The sequence below is a fragment of the Asterias rubens genome, chromosome 8 (assembly GCF_902459465.1).
Source record: "Asterias rubens chromosome 8, eAstRub1.3, whole genome shotgun sequence".
NCBI classification, from domain to species: Eukaryota; Metazoa; Echinodermata; class Asteroidea; order Forcipulatida; family Asteriidae; genus Asterias; species Asterias rubens.
This window is the reverse complement of record NC_047069.1, coordinates 14358087-14383438: the sequence shown is the minus strand read 5'-3', so window position 1 is coordinate 14383438 and position 25352 is coordinate 14358087. Positions and strand designations below refer to the sequence as shown.

General features: G+C 37.6%; 1 protein-coding gene, 1 non-coding gene and 1 pseudogene across 2 annotated transcripts; all 3 read left to right on the top strand.

Moving 5' to 3' along the window:
* Positions 1 to 937, top strand: part of LOC117294003 — a 9122-nt pseudogene extending 8185 nt beyond the window's left edge.
* A 9648-nt stretch (positions 938 to 10585) lies between these two features.
* LOC117293789 (testis-expressed protein 26-like) lies at positions 10586 to 22368 on the top strand. The gene is made up of 8 exons (XM_033776232.1): positions 10586 to 10709; positions 11619 to 11826; positions 13378 to 13471; positions 13968 to 14133; positions 18058 to 18202; positions 19772 to 19948; positions 20717 to 20869; positions 21260 to 22368. Exons 1-8 carry the CDS (start codon positions 10593 to 10595, stop codon positions 21397 to 21399), a joined length of 1200 nt encoding a protein of 399 aa, XP_033632123.1. The 5' UTR covers positions 10586 to 10592; the 3' UTR covers positions 21400 to 22368.
* Trnas-uga lies at positions 15741 to 15822 on the top strand. Its single transcript has one exon. It is a non-coding gene; the product is annotated as a tRNA-Ser (tRNA).
* Positions 22369 to 25352: the final 2984 nt, after the last annotated feature.

The window sequence follows — 25352 nt, the reverse complement described above, 5'->3', positions numbered from 1 at the left end:
GTCTTGACGTTTTGAACCGTACACTCTGCTCGTCTTCAAGAAAAAAGTAAAAAGACCAGAGTCTAATATTCAAAACGTCGAGACCAAATTGGCTCTTTTTAGAGCTAATACTCCCTCAAAAGAGAACGATTAGATGGTTCTACCCGCAAGTCTAGTTTTATTTATAGTACGTTGTTGTTATTCACACCATGCGAAGCCTCAAACATCAATTATCTTGTTCTAAGATATGAGAAATCGCTACAAGTCTTCATGTTTCCAACTATCTGGCCATTTCAATATTAAAATGGGCTGTGTCGTCAAGATCAAAGCAAGCCCGTAGCTATACAGGGATTCGTCCCCTTGCATATGACGTCACACTCTCCAACAACGCCCTAACTACATGGACAAAAAGAGGTAGATCATTTGACTTTGGCTAATAGTTTTGGTGCTTAAAAACGTACAACCAAGAGCAGCTTTCGTCCAATAGTTTGACGTCATATCTGGCCACAGGTAGGATTTGATCGTGACGACCCAGTCCCTTTAACCCACGAACCAACTATCAAGATAGGCCCATATTTTGTAGAAGCATCATAAACAGTTAATGATTGGCTGGCGTTTTATGCGTGTTCGTAACGTTGATTTGCTGATTAGAACATACAAATTGAGACGGACGGGTGAACATTTCTCATTGTCGATCATCTTCACTTTGCGGGTTTTCTTTGTCCTATATGCCTACGCCTTCCACAGTAATCAAGAGTCTGCTATATGTTCATCAACAACAACATCAATGTTTTTTTTTTCTCTCGTTTTTTTTTCTCTGATTCATTTTCATCAGGCTGTGTTCATCACTCCTTCATGTTCTCCCTTGTTCTGTGTATTGCTTTTATTTCTTCAGTTCCCCCCATCCCAGGGAGAACATTGCCTCGACACAGATTTAAAGTCTACCCTGTATAAATAATACTCAAAAATAATAAAATAGTAACAATAGTTTGTGAAAGCCCTCCTCTAGCTGTTTTTCTCGTCTTAGACTTGTCATATATTCTTTGGGTTTTCCTTTTATGTTGTGATTTCATTTTGTCATCTCCCTTGGTGCGGTCCCCCTCTTCTTTTCTTGCCGGTCTTTGATCATCCTACTATGGCATGTATACACCTCTTTCTCGCGCTCTCTTTTTAGTAAGTTATTACTCCACAGTGGTTTTGAGCCTCGTGTATTGAGCTTTAGAATGTCAGTTTCTGGAAAAAAAAACATTCTGTATGTCTGGGAAATAATATTGAATTGTACTAGTTTTTAGTAGGTCGCAGATAATAATATGGTCTATTCGGTCCGGATGTGTTTGTTCCGCTAAGTTTCCATTTCGAGATGACAATACAAGATCAACATTGCTTTTCATTGCACAGCTGTATCGTATGCTACTTTCGCGAGCAGAACTTCGTGACCTACATTTTATTTCAGGAGAAAAACAAATCTATCCCATCCCACAAATCCATGTGTATGTTGATACTGTGCATCGAAGACTGTTCTGTAAATGTGTTTTCCCATTCGAGGTTTATGTATACAGTCTTGGTTGCCTTTTTAGACCCCCTCACCTGCCAGCCATGCGTTTTTCACAGCCTCCAATATAGTTCACATCCTGGAAGTTTGCTATGTACCAACACTCTTGTTAAACATCCTACTTCAGTTGTTTCTTGTTTCGAAACAAGGCGCCGTTTATTGACGATTGGTCGACATGAAACTAGGGACAAATCAACCTGTCAGTTTGTAGTAGTTATAGCCCGGCGATTTGATTTGATCAGCCAGACGTAATTGGGTACCTTTGGAGGGATGAAGATTGTTAATGGAAATGATGTTGTCTTATTCTTGATAACTGAAGTCAAATCGCATGCAAACTAATGATGTACCATATTCCTGTCGGCACTGTGCTCTTCCATTGAGGCTGGAGGAATAATGAGCACAATTTACGTAGTAGTGGTACTCCCCACCACCTCCCACCCGCCGTTTCCTTGCGCCTCTCATCTTGCAATTTTGTAGTTTTAATAAGGACATTATTGTTTACTGGGTTGACCATAAAAGCAGGAAGTGATGCACCATTATCTAATGGTTGTCATAACATGTATACATTTGCACAAATTTACTGAATGGTCTGATGTTTCAGCCTGAGCTGTCTTTCTCGAAGGCTAAATGACACCTTAAATTAAAACCTTATCAAATTAAATCATTGTAAAACATTTATTATTTGGGTCTGTCCTCTACACTTAACAGTTTCTGTTAGACTTTGTACACACATTTCCCTGTGGAACGCCCCAGTCTGTAGAATAAGCCACTTCGGAATGTCAGCTGCGCATGTCTGTTACTGCTGGAAACGCATTTTGTCTATCTCCAATAACCTTTTGACAATACCAGCGGGTATTGTCCTTTTGACAATACCAGCGGGTATTGTCAAAAGGGTACGGGAGATAGACAAAATGCGTTGTCATCACTAACAGACGTGCGCCACTGACATTCCGAAGTGGCTTATTCCACGAATGAGTCTTTCGTTTTTCTGCTTAGTCTTGTCATTTATTCCATAAGTTACCGAAAATGAGCACTCATAAACGGTTATACGGTTATACAAAAATGTAACAGAAGCAGTGTAAAAACATTAATAGAGGGAAAAAGAGCAAGGAAGCACACAGAAACAGCGAGGGCTAGACAATATCTAAGCATTTAGTTCGTTGGGTTCCAAATTCTTGTAGTCAAAAACGCTCCCTCTGATTCCCTCCAGTTCCAACCCATCTTTCATGCCATTAACTACTTGAATCTATACCATAGGCCCTTTTGGTTGGTGACATTTTGTAACAGCTAGTTCTATTTTCTCGTGTAAATAATTGCAACGTTGTTGCCCTGGCAATTTGAAACTGGATTAGGACATGGATTAGGACACTTACTGGTAGTTAGATAATACGATTGTCAACCTTATTTTGGAGCATAATTATATAAAGCATTTTGTCTACTCGGTAAAAACTTCCAAGTCAGAATTCTATCGAACCTAACCTTTTAGCGTAGACGTTACTCTAGCATTGGTGGTAAAGTTTTGAAACATCGGTCTAGTTTTTCGGAATGCATGTTACATCTGCTGGAACATCGTTGTCATGCCCAATGAAGATGAAGCTATTACTTTTATTGCATTGTGTCTTGCATGACAAACGAGTCCTGCAGATGCACCAATCAAAAAACAAGTGATACTCTCATTTGGATTATTGGAAAATCTGATACGGATTAAAAATTGGGGTTCTGATCAGGACCCATGTAAGAACCGATTTGTTGGTGGCTCACCAAAAAAATTGTCTCGGGAGTAGTATTCTTATTTGGATGTTTGGGATTTCTGATGCGGATTGGGAGTTGGGGTTCTGATTGGGCCCCATTTAAGGACCCATCCGTGTTTAGCTAACACACAGATTTTTCTCGGCAATGCTCTACAAACGTCCTGGACTTGTTGGGCCAGTTTGACCGGGAATCATCTATGTCAAAAGGACCCAAAATTTAAAAACAACAAACAAAGTCTTTTTGTTAACGAGCATGAACCTAGTTTATTACGATATCGTTTCTAACGCTCAGCGATGTTTCTAACGCTCAGCGATGTTTACAGCTTAAGAACACCGGAGACCACAGAAGCCAAATTGCTATAGATAAAATCTGTCTCCTGTACGGTGAAAACCCAATTGGTGGCAATACAATTTTGAGGCTGCACTCTTGGGTTTTACCGTTTGTCACGAGTGCTAGTGAAATTGCTATGGAAATAAACTGATTTAATTGTTCAACATGGAGGCGAAAATCGAATGATGAATCTTTGCAAAAAGCAAATGCTTTCATCGCAATGTCAAACGATTGTTTGGATAAATTAAATAAAAGTAAATATTATTTCAAAAACGTAATATTTTTTCTTGAGATGGTCGACGATGTTACAATCAGTAGAAACGATGACAGATGCATGCGTTTATATTTTTATACCATGAAATTATTTCGTGACTGAATTGCAGCCAGTCTCCTATGCATATAAACAACTGGGCTAACATGGTTATATCATATCCAAGCAAACAGTGTTGAACCACTCAGTGAAACCCTCAAGCGGTGAAATATGAAATAAACATATTGACAGTACACATTGTTTACTATAAGGCCAGTGCCGGAACCCGAACTTAAATTTGCAAAGGGTTTGAGTTAGAGATGAGTTTATAATAGCAATAGTCTTAATATAGTGAAGTTGACTCAAAAGATTTGTTTTCTTTACAAAAAAAAATATGTTGTAAACTGTGTACAACAACGGCCATCGTAATATCTCTTTACATCAAAATTGCGTTTGAAATAGATGAGTTTATCAAGTGGCAATAATCTTTATATTCTGAAGGTGTTTTACAATGTTTGTGAACTGTGTACAACAACGGCCATCGCAATATCTTCTTTACATCACAGAAAGCTACGGAGCTCTTGAAGTGTCATCCGATATGAGTTCCTCAGATAGTTTACTGCAGGATGATGACGTCATAAGCGTATTTGGAAACATCCTGAAATCCTTTTATTTAATTCTGTTCTGGCTGTCTGACCCGGATCCACTGATCGAACCTAAAGAAATGATCCTCCTCTTATCTTAACCTTAATTCGACCCAAAGTATGCACTAAGTGCATGCAATCTACGAGTTAGGTATGTACTAGTTTAGACTGTAATAGGCTGCAATGTAGGCCGTCTCTTATATTGGTTCAACTACCGCCAACACTTTCATTGGAACAATTACCTTTTGAAGTCTTCACCTTGTACGGTAAATTAGCCGTGTCACCCATAGATCACCCACAACGTTTATAATTTTGAAAAGTTTCTGTCATGGACACGACATCGGCTTCACAGGCACGGCTCTCACCAACTTGGTAAAACCATTGCTTACAATACAGCATTATGTTTTGCAATTTATACTCAACTGTGCTGGGTGTGTTGGTGGTAAACCTTTTTGTAATTTTTTAGTGACTGGAGTACCGTTGGCAACATGTTACGCATAACTACCGTACAGCATTTTGTGAGTAGCATTGCAAGCTGGTCGATGACAGAGTGGACATTTGGGACCATTCTGGTGTGTAAAGGTATTAGAGAGAAGCCCGCAGCTGTACTTTGAAAGTTCTTTGGTAGACGTGGTAGGTATATCTCTTCTGGTCTGCGCTATGATGGATATTATGTGATGCAGAGTAATATCCAACGCCTTCCATACGCAAACTGTCGTGTTTGAAGAAACTTTATTCACGATGTTCGCTTTTGTTTTAAGAAGGAAGCTTTTTATAACAGGCAATTGGACTGCTTGTAGTTTGCTTTGGGAAAATGTTCTACCCTTTGAAATGGTGACTGTACTGTATTTCTCTCGAGGTTTCAGTTACACACTTTCAGCCTGTTCTTGTCGCTACTCAAGTTCGCTGAATATAAAAGGTAGGCTTGGTGTTTTGATGTGATGGTAAATCTTGACATTAGAAAGCTGCATTTTAGATCAAACTTGGCCATTGCCAATTGTCTGTTTGTGGAACTTGATGCACGCTTTCAACCGAGCTAATTGTTGCGCTGCAGATTATCGTTGATTAGAAAGGGCTACTCGTCGTATTGTTTAGTACGGCGTGCAATTGACACTTGAGCCAAAGTGTACAATGTTACATCCTCAAGCCTAATTATGATCTTTTTTCATGTAAAAACCATATTAAGTTGTAATTTTGTCTTGGTTAGTGGCTCTTCGTGAAAACGGTAAAGATATTTCATGTTTGCATTAATAGCAGGATATACTACATCTGTCTCACTGTAACTCCACTTTAAAGGAACACGTTGCCTTGGATCGGTCGAGTTGGTATTTGAAAGCGTTTTGTGACCGTTTGTTACAAAATGCATTATGGTTAGAAAGAGGATGTAAAAGTAGAATACAATGATCCACACAAATATGCCTCGAATTGCGTGGTTTTCTATAACACGGTCGGCCATTTATGGGAGTCAAAATTTTGACTACCATAAGTGGCCGGACCGTGATAGTTCGCGACGTAAAAAGAAAACCGTGCAATTTGAGTGATACTTGTGTGGATCATTATATTCTACTTTTAAAACATCTTTCTCACCATATACATTTCATAAAAAACGGTTACAAACGCTTTTTATTGGCCAACTCGTCCGATCCAAGGCAACGTGTTTCCTTTAAAGGAATCTTGATTTGCAGAGCTAAGAAGATAGTCGCAGACAGTGTGTATGCTTCCTGTGATCAACCAAATAGTATGAAAAAACATAATTAGTTATCTAAGTTTTGTATTATTGAATTATTGTGAAGTCGAAGTTTTGTTTTTTAAGGGCATATAATACTCACATCGAGCTGTTGGTATGGCAACGATACGCGAGGCGGTTAAAAGTAGCTGAGTGGGTAGCCGTCTCAAACTTAAACAGGCAGTTAAACTACTGATGTGTTCAATAAATTGAGGTATGGTCGCGGAAGATAGTTCTAATTTCGGACTAGTCGTATAGGTCAGTTATTTAAAACCTAAGGCTGTCTTCATCATCATTGTCAAGTCGAGCGCCATAGTATCTCGAGCCTGCCTTAAGTTGGGCAAATCTACCCCCATCAGACACACACACAATAAGTGTTAACTTCCCGTCATAACTACAACCTCAATAAACTCTATTGATATGTCACCGTAGATATCATTGTGGAGTACCTTCATATTTCAAAACAGAACCATCTGTTTGTATATGCAGCGGCCAGTCTTGACTTAATGTTCAGTCTAAACGGACAAAGTATGCAAACTGTGCATTGAATCACATGAAACACGATACAGCTTCGCTTGTTTTAATACTCTTCTCTTATATTAAAGTATACATAAGTAAAAATGGTGGAGGTGTTAGGTGGGCGGTTATTTATTGTGATGCATTTTACAGGCAACTAACATTGAAGTCATTAATTATGCAATTTTATGTTAATGTTATTTGGGATTTGAGGCACTGCAGTGTGAGGATCAATATATGTATATTTGGTTTGCGGTTACGCTAGCTGTGTTTCTACTTGCCAGGTAAATTATGGTATTTTGGGAACTTGCTTTATATTATTTCATTTATTTATTTTTTTTTATTTTAAATCTTGAGACATACACAATAGTTACAAGTTATACATAAGTTATGTGTAAAACTAGACCCCTGCCAACGATAAAAATATAGTTATATAATATAATATTAAACTAGCGCGGAGTAGATTTTTGGAACTCGGAAACTTCTCCGTTCTTAATAGAAGTGTCCTGCTTTTCGAACTTCTACCTGGGCAAGAGGAAATCGACGGGATAACTAGTTTTGCTTCTGTTGATCTAGTGCATATCTCGTGATTAACTTACTACCGCGGCACCTTGTTTACGAGAAAAAAACGAGAAAAAACACTGACCTCTGACCAATAGTGCCTGACCGATATGGCAAATAATGCATTGTGTTCACATCAGAACAAGTGATGTATACAAAAGCAAATACAAGCACATTTATTTACCCGTTTCACTGTTTAGAGGCATCTGTGTTGTCTCATGTGAGATCCATTGGTAAGCCGTTGTAAAATGCGGTACCTCTCTCACTAACACATTATCGAGACCTTCCAAGTGTAAAGCTGAAAATTCTGCCATCTCGGCAAAATATTCACTTGTGTAAACTTCGTGTCCTTGTCATTATCGTCAAGGCACTGGACACCTTTGGTTATTGTCAAAGACCAGTATTCTCACTTGGTGTATCTCAACATATGGATAAAATAACAAACCTGCGGATATTTGTACTCGACCGGTCATTGAAGTTGCAAGAGGTAAAAGAAAGAGAAAACACCCTTGTTATTTTCATATGTGTGCTTCTAGATGAATACTTTTAAATAGGCTTCAGGCCTGAAGTCTTTTGGATTTGGGTGAGAAACATACCCCTTTCTCAAAACTACGTTACTTCAGAGGGGATCAGTTTCTCATAAAAGATTATCAACAGCTTTCCACTGCTTGTTACCAAGTAAGTTTGTATGCTGACAATTATTTTTATTATATTCCAATAGTGTCCAGTGCATTTAATGCTACGCGAATTTAATGTGAACTTTCCGAAAAAAAAGTCTCTTGTCAATTAGAAGTGACCTCTTACCACCTAATTTATACACAACAAAAACGAAGAAAAAACATAATTTTTGGTGATCAAAAGGAAGTATGCATAATTCAACAAGGAAATTGCGCATCTCCGGTGAATGCTTATATGAAAGTTCATTAAAATGCACATTAAACAACACTAATAAAAACTCAAAACATTCCCGGAATTTGAACCCCACCGATACCCCATGCATGTTCATTTCACACTTAATGCAATTTATAATATAAGATATAATTAATAATGAACCTTTAGAAAAAACGCTCACTCAGGATGTTAACCCTCGGGTGGGGTTATCGGGCTTGACCCTAGCAGATAGGCATGGCTATTTTCTGGGAATGGCTTTCTCCAGTAGTTCAAGGTTTTCAAACAAATTGTCAAACAAATTTTCCCGGGGATCCCCCAAGAAAAGCATCTGGGGTCCATGGGAACATTTCGTACATGTTCGTAAACACTCACGCAGATATCAACATTATAGTTTGAACTTAATAACGTTTTTATAGCTGCCCATTATTTCACAAGAAGTTGAAACAAAAAACTTCCTGTGGATTAAGAACTTAGAATAGGCAACGGAATGGACACTTTTCAACTGAAACTTTCCTTGTACACCTGGCCCTGCTTGCCACTACATCAACATGACACTATAGTCAACAACAAAAACACAATCATGACCCAAAATATTTGGTTTGCAGTAACACCATGTGTGTTGTGGGTATTTTGCCAGATAGAGTTCGCTCTTAGAGTTTGTTTTTAGACAGTTCTCTAAGAACAAACTCTACCTGGCAAGAGATACACACATGGTGTGTTACCGCAAACCAAATATCTATTACTGATACCTCAACATGCAATGCCTCAAATCCTATACATGACCCTATACTTTTAAAGGTGGACAGTGGTGAAATTTGGTAAATAAGTTATGTTAAAATAAGAAAACCAGAGTTATGGCTATTATTGACAACATCAAAAACACAAACATGACCCTACCTTTGAGGTGGACGATTGGGAAATATTGGATAACAAATTATGTCCTACTTCCCTTGTATAACAAGATGTGAAAATAAGAAAAACAGAGTTATGGCTAAAATGTTTGAGACCTTGAGTCTTTACATGTTTGCCATGATCGTTTTCATGCCAATCAATCAACCAACAAACATATATTTCCTTACATACATCAAAATTGTCATTTCAACAATTCAACAAATCAATCCACACTAAAAACGTGACTGAATACAAAATAAAAGCCACAATGTGAGAATGACTGCACTATCCGACCTTGATTGAAATAATCCCACACAAAATACATTGCGACCGCAAGTCTACCATTTTGAAATAAAACTACGTGCGTACACTTGGGTGTGGCGGCGACATCCGTCTGGTTATAAGCTACACAGCGCAAAACCATTAAACAGTAACTTTTTGGAAATATGTTCAATTGTTGTGAACTCTTGTCTCGTTTGTGTATAGACGTAGAGGCGGTCTAATTTCCAAGGTCATGTTTTTCTGTCTACAAGGAATCAGTCTTAAACACCGCCCTCTCGCAACTTATACGTTATTGGAGACGACCCCCGAAGCTGTGATTAAATATCGTCTCAATAATAATCCAATATTATTGTTTTATCTTTCTAGAATTCCGGGGAATCAGAGAATTCTCAAATTGTTTTTTTTTTCTTGAACCGTAGGACTTCACTCCATCAGTCAGTAGGCCTAATGTGGCAGGAGATTCAGTGTCCCCGGAGATTCGGTCTCCCCATATGGCAAATAATGGGTGCGTTCGTTTAGCTTCCTGGGTCGACTCAGGTGTGTGACGGTTTTTTTTCCAGGACGAACGTGTGCAGATAATTACCCACGTTCGTCCTGGAAAAAAAATCGCCACACACCGTGGTCGACCCAGGGAAGCTAAACGGACGCACCCTGTGTACAAACTTATTCTGATAGCGCCCTCTTTTGAATCAACCTCCTCATCCCATGTTCATGTCCCATTGGGGACCGCATCTCGGGCGGACAGGTTTCCCTGGGACACCTACACCAGTATTTAGATGAAACATCTAGAGACTAGATTATAACAGTGCGCAAAATGTTAAAGGTATAATATGTCTTTGATTTTTTAACCGTTCGATTGTTTTAATCCCATATGTACAAGTGTAGACAGAGGGCCTACAAACAAACTACCATGGTCGCGTTTTTGAGATCGGTAAATAGCGTCCTCTGTCATATAAGTTTATTACTCTTTTTTGCCGGCCCAGATCCGGAGGCAGATAAGTAGCGCCCTCTGTTGGTGCGACTGGTCAATGAGCACACCACTTGCCAACCGACGCTGGCCCGTAGCAACAACGCACACAGGTGCTGTATGTAAATGGTGCGCGGTAAACTTTGGTCATGAATGAAAGGGGGTACGCGTAACGTGAACGAGGGGTAACCCGATTGTTGACGTGACAGTAGGGTCAGTGTTGGATAGTATTGCCGGTGTGAAACGTAACAATGGCGGCCTCCGTGGAGATCGAGCCGTCTGCTGCTAGGCAAGGATGGGTTACTGAGGCTGATTTGATGGCTGAAACAAAACAACATCCGAACTCTGGAGTGAAATACGTGACTAAGGTAATGGTACCCGAGTTTATAAGCTGATATTCCTATAAAATTGACTTTTTACTATTATCAGTACATCAGTTTATTACTCAAATTGTACGTATAGGCCAACGTGTACTGTTATGATAATATGTTATAAATTCTACATGTTTGAATTTCGACAATGATGACGGTTGTCTACTTCTACATACAGTCGACACTTTGCGAAGTCAAATTCTTAGATACCAGCCGATAATTAAATTAGATTGATTTTTGCTCTTGTGACTTAACTTGAAATTTTTATTGACTCTGTTTGGACAAGGTTGAACCTTTGCTACCGCGTTTAATCACATGAAGTGCCGCCAACGCAATGAACGTTTTCATTGGTGCCACAAGCAAAGAAACAACAGTATTTTTTTCTTTTTAATGACACCACTCTGGGTCTTTGGTACCACCGTCAGGTCAGACTATTATACACTTGAATTCGACAGTAAAGACAGATGATCGACTATACTTCTGACGTTTAACTTTGTATCCACAATAACAGTGCAATGACACTCCTTCCCCGCAAACACCTATCACCCCACCACGGTGCCCCATAACAACTCCGATAAGTTAACTTGTCAATCACGTCAAGTTTCCAGACAACAGTTAATTCTGGTTATAACAAGATCGCTTGGGCTGGACAGTAAAACAACGACATGCAAAAGGCCTAATATACTCTTTATAAACAAAACAATATTTATAAAGTGCTCTACCGACCAGTCGGTGGAACGCTGATCTTCCTTCTCAGAGTGCCACAGAAAACTAGAAAACACTGTTTGGCGGTTTCCTCACTAACAACAAACTACGTGCATGGATGTCTGGGGTAATTGTTCAGCCCCCCCCCCCCCCCCTTTGACTATCATTACAAGAGTTTTTCATAACTTTTCTTGTCCACAGTTCGACCACGACTCGTTAACAAAAGGTTTCTCCCGCGACCTCCAGCAGTTTTACGGCAAGGCGAATGAGCAGGACAAACGGCGTTGTCTGGAGCTCCTTGCTACCCTGCACATAGGGGAGGACCTCAGCAAGAAATCGGCGGTTAGGAAACCTACTCGACCAAAAGACACCAAACTACAGAGACCCAAAACTGCAATGGCGTCTTTCGGTACGTTTTTTTATCTTAAAAAACACACACAAACCCACTCTAAATTAGTTTATGGTTTACGGTTTGTTATGGTTTATGGTTTATTTAAAAACATTCAACATTTCGAGGTCTCACGACCGAATTGTATTCTGAATTTTCAATTTCACTTTAGAAAGTTATGACAGTTACATCATTTTTTGTAGATTCAACAACTTTTCACATTTTACATGTCAGTATCCCTTGTGCCTTGTGGTTTTACTTGATGGTCAAAACTTGATGGTCAAATGTGTTTCTTACGACTTCAATTTGAAAAGCCCAATTTGTGTTTTTTTAATAAAAATTCTTAATTTTGTCTAAAGTTTATCCTAAACGACACAGTCATCAAAATATCAAAACAGTACCACACATCACACTTACAGCGAGTGACTTTGTTATTGACTTTTCCCCAGCCATATTGACATTGCAAACAAAGAGCTGTGAAAGACGCATTTTCAAACAAGTGGCTTCTTTCTAATTTTATCATTGGGGAGATTGGAAACCGAAATCAGCCAAACAGTCAGGGCGATCGTGTTCTACGATATGAAACATCTCATAGAACTTAATTTAACAAAATGAAGGACTTTGCACATCGTGACCTAAGTTGATGTATCCATATGAGTTAACAAGAACCCTTAAAACATTAATAGCGATAATTAACTAGCTTATCAAATGTCGATAAAAATTTGCGTATAAACATATACCTCTTTTCAAATATTTTAGTACGACAGGAGTGGGGTGAAGAGGGTACAAAGGAACTAATAATAAGAGCACGTACGCTGAACAAAAATAGCGTGATTTATTTTCTCTGATTTTTTAAGTTGCAGCGATCCAAATATTATTAGCAATAATGTTGGTGATTGGAATGGTATAATAATTTATATTCATCACGGTACTTAATTTAATACTTTCTACTATTTGAAGACTACAGACTTTGGCTTCAAAAAGTTATAAATGATGTTTGCTTTTGTTAGTTGGTGGTTTTATGATCTTCCAAATAAGGGAACTAAAAAAACTCACACCAAGCTGGCAACAACGAATATCTCCCATAAAAAAAAAGTTGGTTTAACGTCAGTCTATGATATTAAATCGCGCATTGTGATTCAGTACCAAGTGTAGTAGACGACAAGATTCAGTTATTCTTTTGTGAAACCAGCGGATAGCCTGGCCGTGATCATGACTATTTATGTATGTTACTATTCTTAGTGTTTTGTTTATTGATGCAATTGAAACTTGATTTTGTTTGTGACCTCGCGTCTCGTGTTCAAAACATATGTTTCATGCTCAGCTTCCTTAATTCTTAGTTACTAATCTCGCCAGTTGCTTTGGCGACGTAAACTTCGTGTTTAGCTTTCAGAACCCAATGGCGGTCACTCAATCTGCGTTAAAAACCCGTGCCGATACAAAGCAAGGCGCAGTTGCACTAACACATTTTTGCTTGAAAAATATACACCCTCATTTTGGTGAACGAAAATTATATTTTGGTTCAAAATTGGCAGAACTTTAGATTCAAAATGATATCTTCTGTTTCGTCAGGTCGAGCAAGCACCCCGCAGAAAGTTAAACGGACCGTGACGTCATACAGGAGGGATTACCCAGGGATCATTGCTCCGTCTGCACCTCCTGCCAGGTACGAAGCTCAGATTGTGAAGGATTTTATGTTGTGCTTATGAATTTATTTCTCCATGGTTTAGTTTAGTTTGTTAGTCCCTATAAGGACCCGTGTACAAATAATGAAAAGAACACTATGGTAAAATACAGAGCAATATAAGAAAACCCATGAACCAAAAACAGAAGACAGAAAATGGATAAACGGAAATTACTAAATTTTTATTTTGAAGTTAACATCGCTCAATATTGAACAGTCGATTCTTTCACACATCTAAGATGTTTTTTTCGAAATGCCTTAACGGAATTTTTCCGAATGAAGCATGTGAAATAAAAATTTAAACAAATTTAGTGAGACCCGTTAAGAATAAACCTTTCTTTGCCTCTCTCAAAGTATCCAGAAATTTTCTGATGACGAACAGAACATGCATTTTCGGAACTTAAAGCCCCGGCCCTTCTTTTCAAAACCACCATCACTCAAAATATATAAATTTTCATTTTCCTTTTGCCTCCACCAGACCACGGTCAACAGATGGTCTGTACCAAAACTCCTACGATCTAGACGGACCTATAGGAACACCCACTTACAATAAGGAGTTTTCCAATAAAGGATTCTGCCGACCGGATCTTATACGGACCGGGACATCATCGGGAGATAGACGCAATAACCCTCATCCATTCGAGGTAAGCAAACGTTGTGATTTTACTTATAATATAGGGAAGATATGCAATCTAATCTATAATTAGATACTTATAGATGTTTAAATTCTTTGTGTTTTTCTTCATCTTGTAGTAGTGTACTTCGTTTGTTTATTGTGCTTGCTTTCTTGCTTTTTTGTAATATGTATTATTATGTGCGTTTAATGTACAATTTGCGTTGTTTTGGTCAAATAATATAAAATATAGATTTGGCAGTCCCCAATCACTCTTTAAAAAATGGCAATAAAAACTTTTGGTAAGAAATCATACAGGAGCGAATAGTTTGATAGTGTTTTGAGAAACATTTCTCTTCGAAATGATGTAGTTATAAAGTTAATAGTTTTAATGCTACAACATTTGAATCTTATAGACACGTTATAACGCTTATCAAACTGCGTATTCCTATTTAAAGTTATGGATTATTCCTCTTGCATGGACAAAGGCCTACCGGTTTGGACTTCAGCAATATCTAAAAAACGCTACCACCAGCAGGCTTTTGGAATGAAATTTTCACAAGAGTAACCTTTACTGTATTTACATAATGGGTTAAAACAATCGAACAGCTTTCGATAATTTTCATTGACAAGTTTCATCACTTTGTGTTTCCACCCTCCCCCCCCCAAAAAAAAAAAACCCCAAAACCCAAAAAATTAACCCAAAACGGGACAGCTGTGAAAATGTTCCTTACGAAAACAATATTATTTGTTAAGATGATTTTTTCCCCGCTAAAGCGTAAGAATGGTCTTTTGTACCAGACAGGGACGGTATACTTTTTGTAATTATCAAATATCCTAAGTTGGGGTATCCAAACATCCCAACATAAAATAAGAAACATGCGAAAATTTCGCTTCGGAAAAGTTGGGTTTTCGGGAAATTTAAAACGTCTTCCTCTTAAGGAGTAATTTCTTCTTAAACCGTGCAGGGTCTTTTTTGTAAGTATCCTCACTTGGTATCCAATCCCAACGTAACAAATGGGAGCTGTGAAAATGTTGTTTTGTAAATAATTTGATTTCCCGAGGATATATTTTTATATTTCTTTTGCTAAATGGGTAAGAATAGGCCTATACTTTTGCTATTGTTCTTGCTTCGTATATCCAAACAAACTAATAAGAACAAAATGATATGAAAAGATTTGCGGTAACACCATGTAATGATCTCTAAATGGGTGGTTCTGAAAACAACCGTTGGTTTCATCAACTTGACGTTTCGATCATGCTCTGATCGTCTTCTGTAGAAAGCTGGAACAAAAATATGATCTGTGACCACTTGACTCAATATTGGTCATCCGAAGAAGGAAATAATCACAGAAAAGACACCCTTCTTGTACCGAATTGTGTGCTTTCAGATGCCTGAGATTGAGTATAAGTTCAAATGATAGTCCGGATGACTGCATGTGTTTCTCACTTTCGATTCACTGCACCTTCGCTTATATTATATTATACATGCAACAGTCGTCTGACCACTGTACAATGGAAGCTATTCCATCAATAATGCATGCGCACGTGTACATATTATAAACATGTAACAGTCGTCTGACTGCAGCATTTTGCGCAAACGGGTTATATACAATAGGATTGCTCTCTCCCTCGTCTGCTGTGATGGCCGAGTGGTTAAGGCGTTGGACTTGAAATCCAATGGGATCTTCCCGCGCAGGTTCGAACCCTGCTCGCAGCGATTTTTGTGGATGTCATTTTTTTTTTACGTGATATTTGAAAGTCGTCGTTGTAGTTTAGAGCCATGATTGCAATTGCAGATCACTATTTACAGTTTTCACCTTTTCTTCATCGCAATAAGCCTTTCTATGATTTTGCGGACACAATGATACAACACTGATATGATAGGTTTGGGTAAATTTCCCGGTGTACACCCAAGCAAAACGTGCACTCCAATAGTGTCCACCATACCTCAAGACAGGCTAAAACTATTTCATAGAATGATAGGTAGTTTATTATGTGTTAACCTTTTATATAACGAGTTTTCACTGCATTTGATAGTTTGTTATTTTCTTTATTGAATAAATAAATAAATAAAACAAAAAGTGTAACTAACTACATAAAAAAAAACCATCAAATGCAATGAAAGGCGCCACGCCAAGAACATGGCGGTACAAAAAAAGTTTCTCGTGAAATACATAATTATTTATTACGTTTTTGTGTACAAGGTGTGAGATTCTTATACATCTGAATAATGTGTATACATTTGAGTAAAAACTCTTTGTGCTTGAATACCGGTTTTTTTAACTTACATTCTTCAGTGAAAGATAATTAGGGCATAATATTTAGTTTTGTAGGTTTTTGATTAAAGTTGGTGTGAACGAATTTTCTAAGCAAATTTCCAAAAAGGGGAAAGGAATGTGGTTTTAGAAAGGGAGACTTTGAATAAACGGCTTTGCATGAAACTTTTCTCGTGTATTTACAGTCGTCCTTCGAGGAAAAAACTGTTTAAGATTTATATCTTTAAAACAAAACCGCTACAACCTTTTTGAAATAAGATTTTCACATGATTGTACATCTACACATATATACGTAAGGTTAAATCAACCACCGAACGGTTTCGAAAACCATAGAGCTAAAAACCAATGGTTTTAGAGGGCGTTGCACTGTGGCGACCACCTTGTGTGCTCAGTGTTCTTAAAACTATTTTCACTTTTTTACTTGTAATCTGTGATGAAATATATTGAAATGAATTGAATTGAGTTGAATTGAGGTCTATGCCTACTTTGCCTTAAAGCTGTGCTTAGACACGTTTAAATGGATGTAATTATTATCTGGTTCATCTGTTAAATGTATGTAATTATTATCTGGTTCATCTGTTAAATGGATGTAATTATTATCTGGTTCATCTGTTGGAATCGCCGTTGTAGGGGAGGTTGCATTGGCGTACTAATTCGGTGGCCATGCGATGTTGCATTTTCACTGATCAATTTAAGTGCATGTCTACACTTGTAAACACCTGTCACGTTTAAATCAATATTTGTGTTTGAATTTCGTGTAGGTGCATGGAGAGGCTGGTCAAGGTTTTAATATTGGTTTTCTTTTATATGAAATCATGCTTTAACGATATGGTTTTTTTTTTTTTTTTTTTTTTTTTTTTACAACAAAACAAATATATTTGATATTGTGAGCCGCTGTCTCTGTTTTTGGAAACGATTTTAAAATTGTAAAATTAATTTTAAAATGTATGACACATTCGGGTGAATACATTTATTGTTATTCAGTAAAGTTAAATGTAGCCTCTGTTAAAATAATCAGTGATTTTTTGTTTACAGGCAGATTATTTGCTTACGATTTAAAGGAAATCAATCGCGGTTCAATTTATATTTATTTATTTCTTTTTTTGGAAATGGGAAACATGTCGTTTTCTATTTTTGCCAAATGACTAATGAAATACAAAAAGGACTTCTGGTTAAAAGTCGTCAACATGTTGTTCGCTTTGAAATTTGCTTTACATCCCACGAACGATTGACTAATCTGTAGTACCAAATTTACTTTAAAACACCCCTTTTCGGTTTGCCTGTTGTTTTTTCAAAATCTTAACGGAAATACTTTGATTTTTTTTTAAAACTATCACATGTTCTTTACGCAAATCCAACAATGTTGTTGATAGAATGTAAAATAAGGTTTGCTGTCGTAATTTATTTTCTAATTACTTCGCAGAATAGATTTGATTTTCATCGGTTTTATTATAAATGAATGTTTAATATTGTCGCACATAAAACAGATTTGTTTTACTTTAAAACTTAACAAAATATGTCAGGTGAACCACAAGGGAAACTGACTGGGTATTTTATTAAACGATTTACGTTTCAACAAAGCAACTAAACAAGTTAACCTAAGCTGAATCGATTGTGTTTCTACTTCTAATGGATTACAACTTCCCTCTTTTATTTTGTTCTCATGACGCGCACAGTCTTTCATGGTGTGGCGGTTCCCGAAACACGTACCCAAAGACCAGCAGTTATATCCCGGTGAGATTACAGACCAGATGATGGAGGAGATTCTACGAGATAAGTGCAAATCCACCTACCAAAGCGACTACCTAGGAGTCCCTCAGGGTACGTACAGGAACAAATCAGTAACTTTTTGGTCAATTTGTTTGCCGTTTATATTATTTGTTAAAGGCAGTGGACACTATTGGTAATTAATCAAAATAATTATTAGCATAACAACTTTCTTGGTGACGAGTAATGGGGAGAGGTGGATGGTATAAAACATTGTGATAAACGATTCCCTCTGAAGTGTCATAGTTTTCGAGAAAGAAGTAATTTTCCACGAACTTGATTTCGAGACCTCAGATTTAGAACTTGAGGTCTCGAAATCAACCATCTAAACGCACACAACTTCATGAGACAAGGGTGTTTTTTCTTTCATTATTATCTCGCAAGTTCGATGACCAATTGAGCTCAAATTTTCACAGGTTAGTTATTTTATGCATATGTTAAGATACACCAACTGTGAAGGCTAGTCTTTGACAATTACCAATAGTGTCCATTGCCTTTCAGGCATTATGGAGGATTACGAGTAAAACTTAATCTACCTACAAGCGACTACCCCAGGAGTCCCTCCGGGTGTACGTATACATGTCTACATTCACGATTTTAGGTCAACTTGAAATCTCATGTTGCCATTGCGTATAATTTGTTAAGGCTTTAAAGGAGTTAACATGTACCTTCATAATAATACTAAGGCCGAACCTTTGTATAATATATAACATGAACGTTCAATGTTCAATCTATGGGACTACCTCTGTCGCAAACTTTTAACGGGTGAATAAGACAATGGCGTTTACAAGGGGGTCGCGTACCCCTCCCCATTAATATCCGTGCCCCTGATGGGCCCCTCGTTTACTTGACCTTTGAGACTAAAAGTTAGCAGGAAAAACAAAATTCATTTTACAGTGTATACAAAAAAATAAGGAGTTCTACTTCCAATGTTCTTAAGCGTATTTATCTTTTTACCACGTATAGACAATGTGTTTATTTTTACCACCACGTCAGATTATCTTATAATGAAGAAATATGCAAACAAAAATTACAGTTATGATTGGCCAGAACTCCCCCTACTCCTAGAAAAATGGTGTATCCCTCGTGCCCCCATATACCATTTTACCATGGTTCCGTTACTGGGTTGCTATGCGTTATTGTTTCTTCTCGTAAAAAATGTATAGGGCCTACCGTTACTTCACCAATAGGTCTATGGTAAACACCAGCAACACGAACTTTTGTTTACCTTTTTCGGTTGCTGTTTGTAGAAAGGCTACTACTGATCCCATGCCTTTCTTTCCATAAGCTTAATTCCGCTGGGTATAGTATGCTAAGCAAGTACGCTCAATATCTAATTATAGGATAACATATTGTGTACAATGGAGCTGGTCGATAAAGGGCCCTATCGAAGACGTCATTGCAAGAAGCAACCCAATAATGTGCCATCACAGATTAGATAGAGGTGCACCCTTGCTCCATGCACCGAGTGAGGTATCAAGCAAAGCGGCCTCCAGAGGCAGGGTTTGCACCGTCCTTTCGAACCCAAAAGACCCACGTAAACACGTACAAATATCCAAACAACAATAATTGGTCTTTATAACTTCATAATTATCCTATAATTTATCATGGAAAATCCCACAGGTTACCAGATGAAATCTGCCTTCGATGACTACGTGGACTGGCGAGAGAAGATCCCGTACAGTCTCGCCTCATCTACGAGATTCTCGTACCAGTATCCCAAACAGCAAGACCCATTACGAGGGAACAATAGCCGGTATGGATGTAATAAAGGCAAGAATTTGAAGGCAACTGGTATCGGTGAGTAGAACCTTTGATATCCCATTAATTGGTCGATTACAATTTTCAACTTGACAAGAGTGTATTTGGAACCGAGACAGGACTGTTTGCGTTATAGCGTTGTGAAACTACATAGCCAGGGGACCCGTTCGACAGTCATAAAATAAGTGATGAGTGACCACAATACACATGCTTCAGATGCCCATGGGCATCTGAAGCAAATTTCGATCTAACCTAATTTTCTCGTCTTACAACGGTGCTTTATACATGATACATTGATGTGGCAACACACTTTCCCTAAACTTGATTGAGACGAACGATCGTCTCAAACGGTTTTATATATAGAGTGGAGATTACAGTGGTTATTTTTGTTTTGTTTTAACCGGCCTTAAACCATGTTGTATATATACGATATATTTGTGCAAATAAAAGCTTGAATATCAATACATAGTTTGCATGCCTTTAGTATACGGGTACTCCGTGAATGGGTGCACGCGGTAGACCAACAAAACAGAAATAGTAATTTCAGTTCGGATTCCATGCACTCAATTTTATTATTACTATTTCTTTGCAAAGATACTTACAGTTGGTTACCATATTATTGCAACAATCATTGAAGATAACGTTGTGAAGAAATACCGTTAACATCGCTAGAACATAATGATACAACACTCATTCAAAAATAATATTTTGGGGTAGAAACAACGTGCAATATAACAACAAAATGATGCAACAAAAGTTTCAAACTCACCATGGTGATGTAACTTCGACGTTTCGTTCTCTCATCAGTTCCTCTCGCCTCCACACATCAAATGAATCTACGTCGACACACCACGTATGACCGCTTCTTCAACAAGCCATTCCGCCCAGGCATGGTGCAGGTATCCAAGGCTCTAGAAGCAGGAAAGCTGGGAGAATATCTACAAACAGCAACAGATAAAGGTAACATTCTTCATTATTATTGCCATCTATGACAGTTGGTTTTAAGTTACAATTTGGGCCCGACAGCTAAGACCGTCTTAGCAGACATTGGTACAAACAAAGCCATACATTTTTATCAGGGAAGGGTCCCCAGAACACCCCTGAAAACTAACACACGCAAAAAGGTAACAGGTGACAATGATTAAAGTCTTGCAAACACACACACACAGAGGGAACAAGCTCTGTCCTTACTCTATGCTCTGAATAACATTAATTTTGCATACTTTTTTTCAGCTTTCTATTTCTAAATGAAAATACAACAAAAACTCTAGGAATAGTTTGGGGCAATATACCATTTTAGTTACAGGTGCTTCCATTTAATTGATGTTATTTTTTTTCTCTTCTTTTCAGAACGAGATGTTTTGAACAAGATGTTGGAGTCTATGGCAAAGACGGGCCCTCCCAGACCCCCATCAAGCAGTGGATCGTCCAGACCAAAGACTGCCCAGCCAAACCACACATGGATCTCTAAATGGAACGGTCCTATGTAGATGCCAAGAACTCGTCTATGCAATACTTTACTACAAAAAAAACTGTCTTCTGCAATAATTGTTTTCTATTTATGATTTAGTGACTATACTTGATACATTTGTGGACCATCAACATGTTTCATCAGGTGTCTACAACAAATATTAACATCTTTCGACTTGGTGCATGTTGGTGAAACATTCTATAGTTTACATTAATTTGAAATAAGACGGGAATAAAACCTATTGACATTGTACCCAACTTGAGACCCTATATAATACGATACGTCGGCTTTCGTTTCGCTCCACTCATAGCAGGACGGTTAAATTGTCTGACCAAAGACTATCAACAAAATTTCTTCGAACTTTCTAACTCTGTGTGCTGATGTGAAATAATCAAACATGGATTACTCGCGAGGAATACCGTCTCCGTGCATTAACCCAGATATTCTCCACCAACAAAAGGTCACGAGCTGAGCTAGAACCGAGGACCATCGCATTTCGAATCTCAAATTTAAATAACAGCAGTAGAACCTTTAAAGACTTGGTGAACACCATGACCGCGACTATAGACCTTTTGGTTACTGGGATGTGCATTTACGTATGGGCAGATTTACCCATCAACCGAACAGTGCAACTATAATGTGTTGATCATAAAGTCAAATATGGCTTGACGGTTTCTTCTTTTGTTTTTGTATTTTTGTAACTTCAGTCGGAATGATTACCGCCCGTAACAATTTGTGATTATCAATGGTCTCCTTCCTGGATATGAATCAAGTCAAATTTGAAAATAGTTTCGAGTCAATTAACATCAAATCTGATGTCCGTTGTCCTTCCGTTGTCCTTCTTTACATTCCGTTTGTTTCTCGTTTTAAAAACAAAATGCTTGTGTGTGCACTTTACGTTATCTGGGAGTTTTTGAAAGACTCTTTTTATAATGTATAATTTAGGATTACTCTGTATATAAATTATATTGTTTCAGCTACCACGCAATAGGCATGTATTAAAATTATCTTTGAGTTGAATTTTAAAAATTCACATGTGAGTGAAAACGTCTCAATTTGTCTTGCTTAGAAAATAGACTTAGCTGTTACAAATAGGAGACTTTCCAACGCTAGGTGGCAGCAGACATACCGGGTAAATTTCCATTGTTTACGTAGTTCTGAACATGCGCATAATTCTGAGAACAATGGATTTACCCGGTAAGTCTGCTGCCCTCTATCGTCCCAGAAAGTCTCCTATTGATTAAATTAAAAGGACCTATGGTTTAAGTGCAAAACAAGCTATTTCCTATCAAAATAACAAAATTACCAAAAACTTATATAGCGCCCTAATCATGTAGACACGCTCTAGGACACTGAACATGGCATTATGGGCAATAGAAAATAAGAAACGAAATTATAAAAACAACGGGAGTAAAAAGTTCTTTAAAACATTCAACCAGTTAGTAAACAAACTCAATAAATAGAATGATGGCTAACGGACAACGTTTCTTGGTGGCAAAAAGGCCCACCAAACACTTATAAACAGGATAAGTGTAGAGCCTATGCAGTAAAGTGGAAATACAAAAACAGAGACGCAGAAAGCACACAGAACAAAAAAAGCAAGGGTAAACAAGGAACAGGGAGACAAGGGGGTTGGAGGGAAGGGTTTTGTTTGCGTTGCTCTTTACACCGAAGAGGGTCTCACAATAATGGGAACAATGCCACCGTTATACAAAGGGGGTCTCTCCCTGTGGCCTTTTACGACGGAACCCAAACTATAGGTTTGGGGAAAAGTCCCACAATGTTCAAGGAATTCTACCAAACAGAGTCATTCGGAACAAGGGGATAATAGAGGAACGAAGAAGGCACCCACTAATCAATGATGAACAGGTATGATTTTGTCAAGTCAGAAAGGTACTTGTTTGCAATGTTATAAAATTTGTAATGGTCAAAGGGGCAAGAAATCTAAAATGTTCTACTCGGTAAAAAAAACAAATGAAACAACGCAGATGTTTTCCTTTGCTTATTCAACCAAACAAACATTTTGTGGATATTTAAAAACAAATAAACTTAATTATTGATTAGTAGCTCCAACTTCAAATGATAAAAACCAGGAAATGCATTAAGGACCTTACTAACAGCATAGAGTAAGGAAAGACTAACAGTATGAATCAGATTTACCATTCAACATTAAATTTCTTATTTGTTAAAGGGCGTGGTATTTAAAATATAAATCATTCTCCGGTTTTCTTTATAAACATGGTACATAAAAAACAAACTTACTGACGACAAACAAAATCACACAACACCACCAACATTGGTTTTGTAAGGCACATTTTTTTATTAGCATTATTATTGCCATTATTGCTGCATTTAATTGGCGAGTGCAAAAATTATTATGTCAAACACACGGCTTAATATTATATAATGTATTTACAATGAACACACCCTCATCGCTAAATCTACTCTCTATACACCACTTTGCTCGCATTCCATAATATTTAATACTCCCTATTCCATCCAATAGCCTTTTGGCTGTCCTATGTACACGCAGTTTCCCGAAATAACTGTATACCAAGCATTTAAACAGATTTGTTTTTGTTAAAACACAAAAACAAGTTCTCGTCAACCACTGCTGATGCATCATTTAAATTTTACTATTTACATTAAGTACGAAAGGTAGTTTCTTCATGCTGTCAAGTAGGCTTACAAGTGTAATTTAGGACTTTATTCCAAAAACCTCAGCTTTGCATCCAGCTCCGTCGTAATTTTGGAGTATAAATTTTGCCCAGTGTTTTAACATAAAACTGGGGGCCCGAAGCCGAAACCCAAGCCCAGGTGTGGAAAAAGCTGGAACCCCATGGCTTCCAACGATGTTTAAAATGTGCGCAAAACTTGTAGGGTCCATTCTCCATTGTGGGATTAGCGAATCGTTACATATAGTTAGTGAAAATATATAGACCATGTGACCTTTGTTTAAAATAGGTGTGACCTTGTACATTCTTTGGTTTTTCTGGCAGGCAAGACACTCCACTGGTCATATGTGAAAGTTGACATTTTGTGTCATAAATTCTACATGAATCCAATAATTATGAAAGTAAAGGCTGGACAAGTTTTTAGATGTGCCCCCTTTCATCATATAAAAAGTTGATAAGAATTAGACAGTGCAATCTCCATAAAATATAAGGTTTTATGATTTCTTCCATTAGTATGATTGAATTTGGGACTTAAAAATCTAATCCTGAGGTCTCAAAATCAAATTCGTGGAAAATTACTTCTTTCTTGAAAACTACTTTAATACTTCAGAGGGAGCCGTTTCTCACAATGTTGTATACTATCAACGGCTCTCCATTGCTTGTACCAAGTAAGGTTTTATGCTAATAACTATTTTGAGTAATTACCAATAGTGTCCAGTACCTTTAAAGGGCAAGGCCTTTGCAAATTACAAAGAGCACTTCTGTTGGATCTTAATCAAAATCTATGGGACATTTTTGAAGGAAAGACACTCTGCCCAAAACCATAGCCTCACTAATTCCAGAATTGGATTTAACCCAATATATGTAATCACAAACAGGGTATACCATTAGTAATGTAGCTCCCCAATCCACACTCTAACAATTATTTCAAAACTCCTATTTACAAACTCACAATCTTTTTAAGGTTGGCAAATTATTAAGTGGAGCCAAGTAGCTATACCTCTGGGTTATTTGCAGCGGGACTTTGGGTCACAAACCAAAATAGTTATTTAACTCCCGACTCAATTATTACATCAAGGTGGGACCGTGGTCACTTTCTAGAAGCCCAAATAGTGCAAAACAAAACCTTAGCAAATCACAATAAGTTTGGTTCTGATCTTCTTAAAGGCACTGGACCCGTTTGGTAATTACTCAAAATATTTATCAGCATTACAATTGACTAGGTAATAAGCAACATAGAGCTGTAGTATAAAACATTGTGAGAAATGACTCTCTAAAGAAGCAATATAGTTTTTGT

Bases quoted from the DNA above. Each gene is read 5' to 3' on its own strand.
- LOC117293789 (XM_033776232.1), top strand. From the start codon at position 10,593: ATGGCGGCCTCCGTGGAGATCGAGCCGTCTGCTGCTAGGCAAGGATGG. The intron at 10,710-11,618 runs GTAATGGTACCC...TCTTGTCCACAG, and splicing joins GAGTGAAATACGTGACTAAG to TTCGACCACGACTCGTTAAC. The intron at 20,870-21,259 runs GTAACATTCTTC...TCTTCTTTTCAG, and splicing joins ACAAACAGCAACAGATAAAG to AACGAGATGTTTTGAACAAG.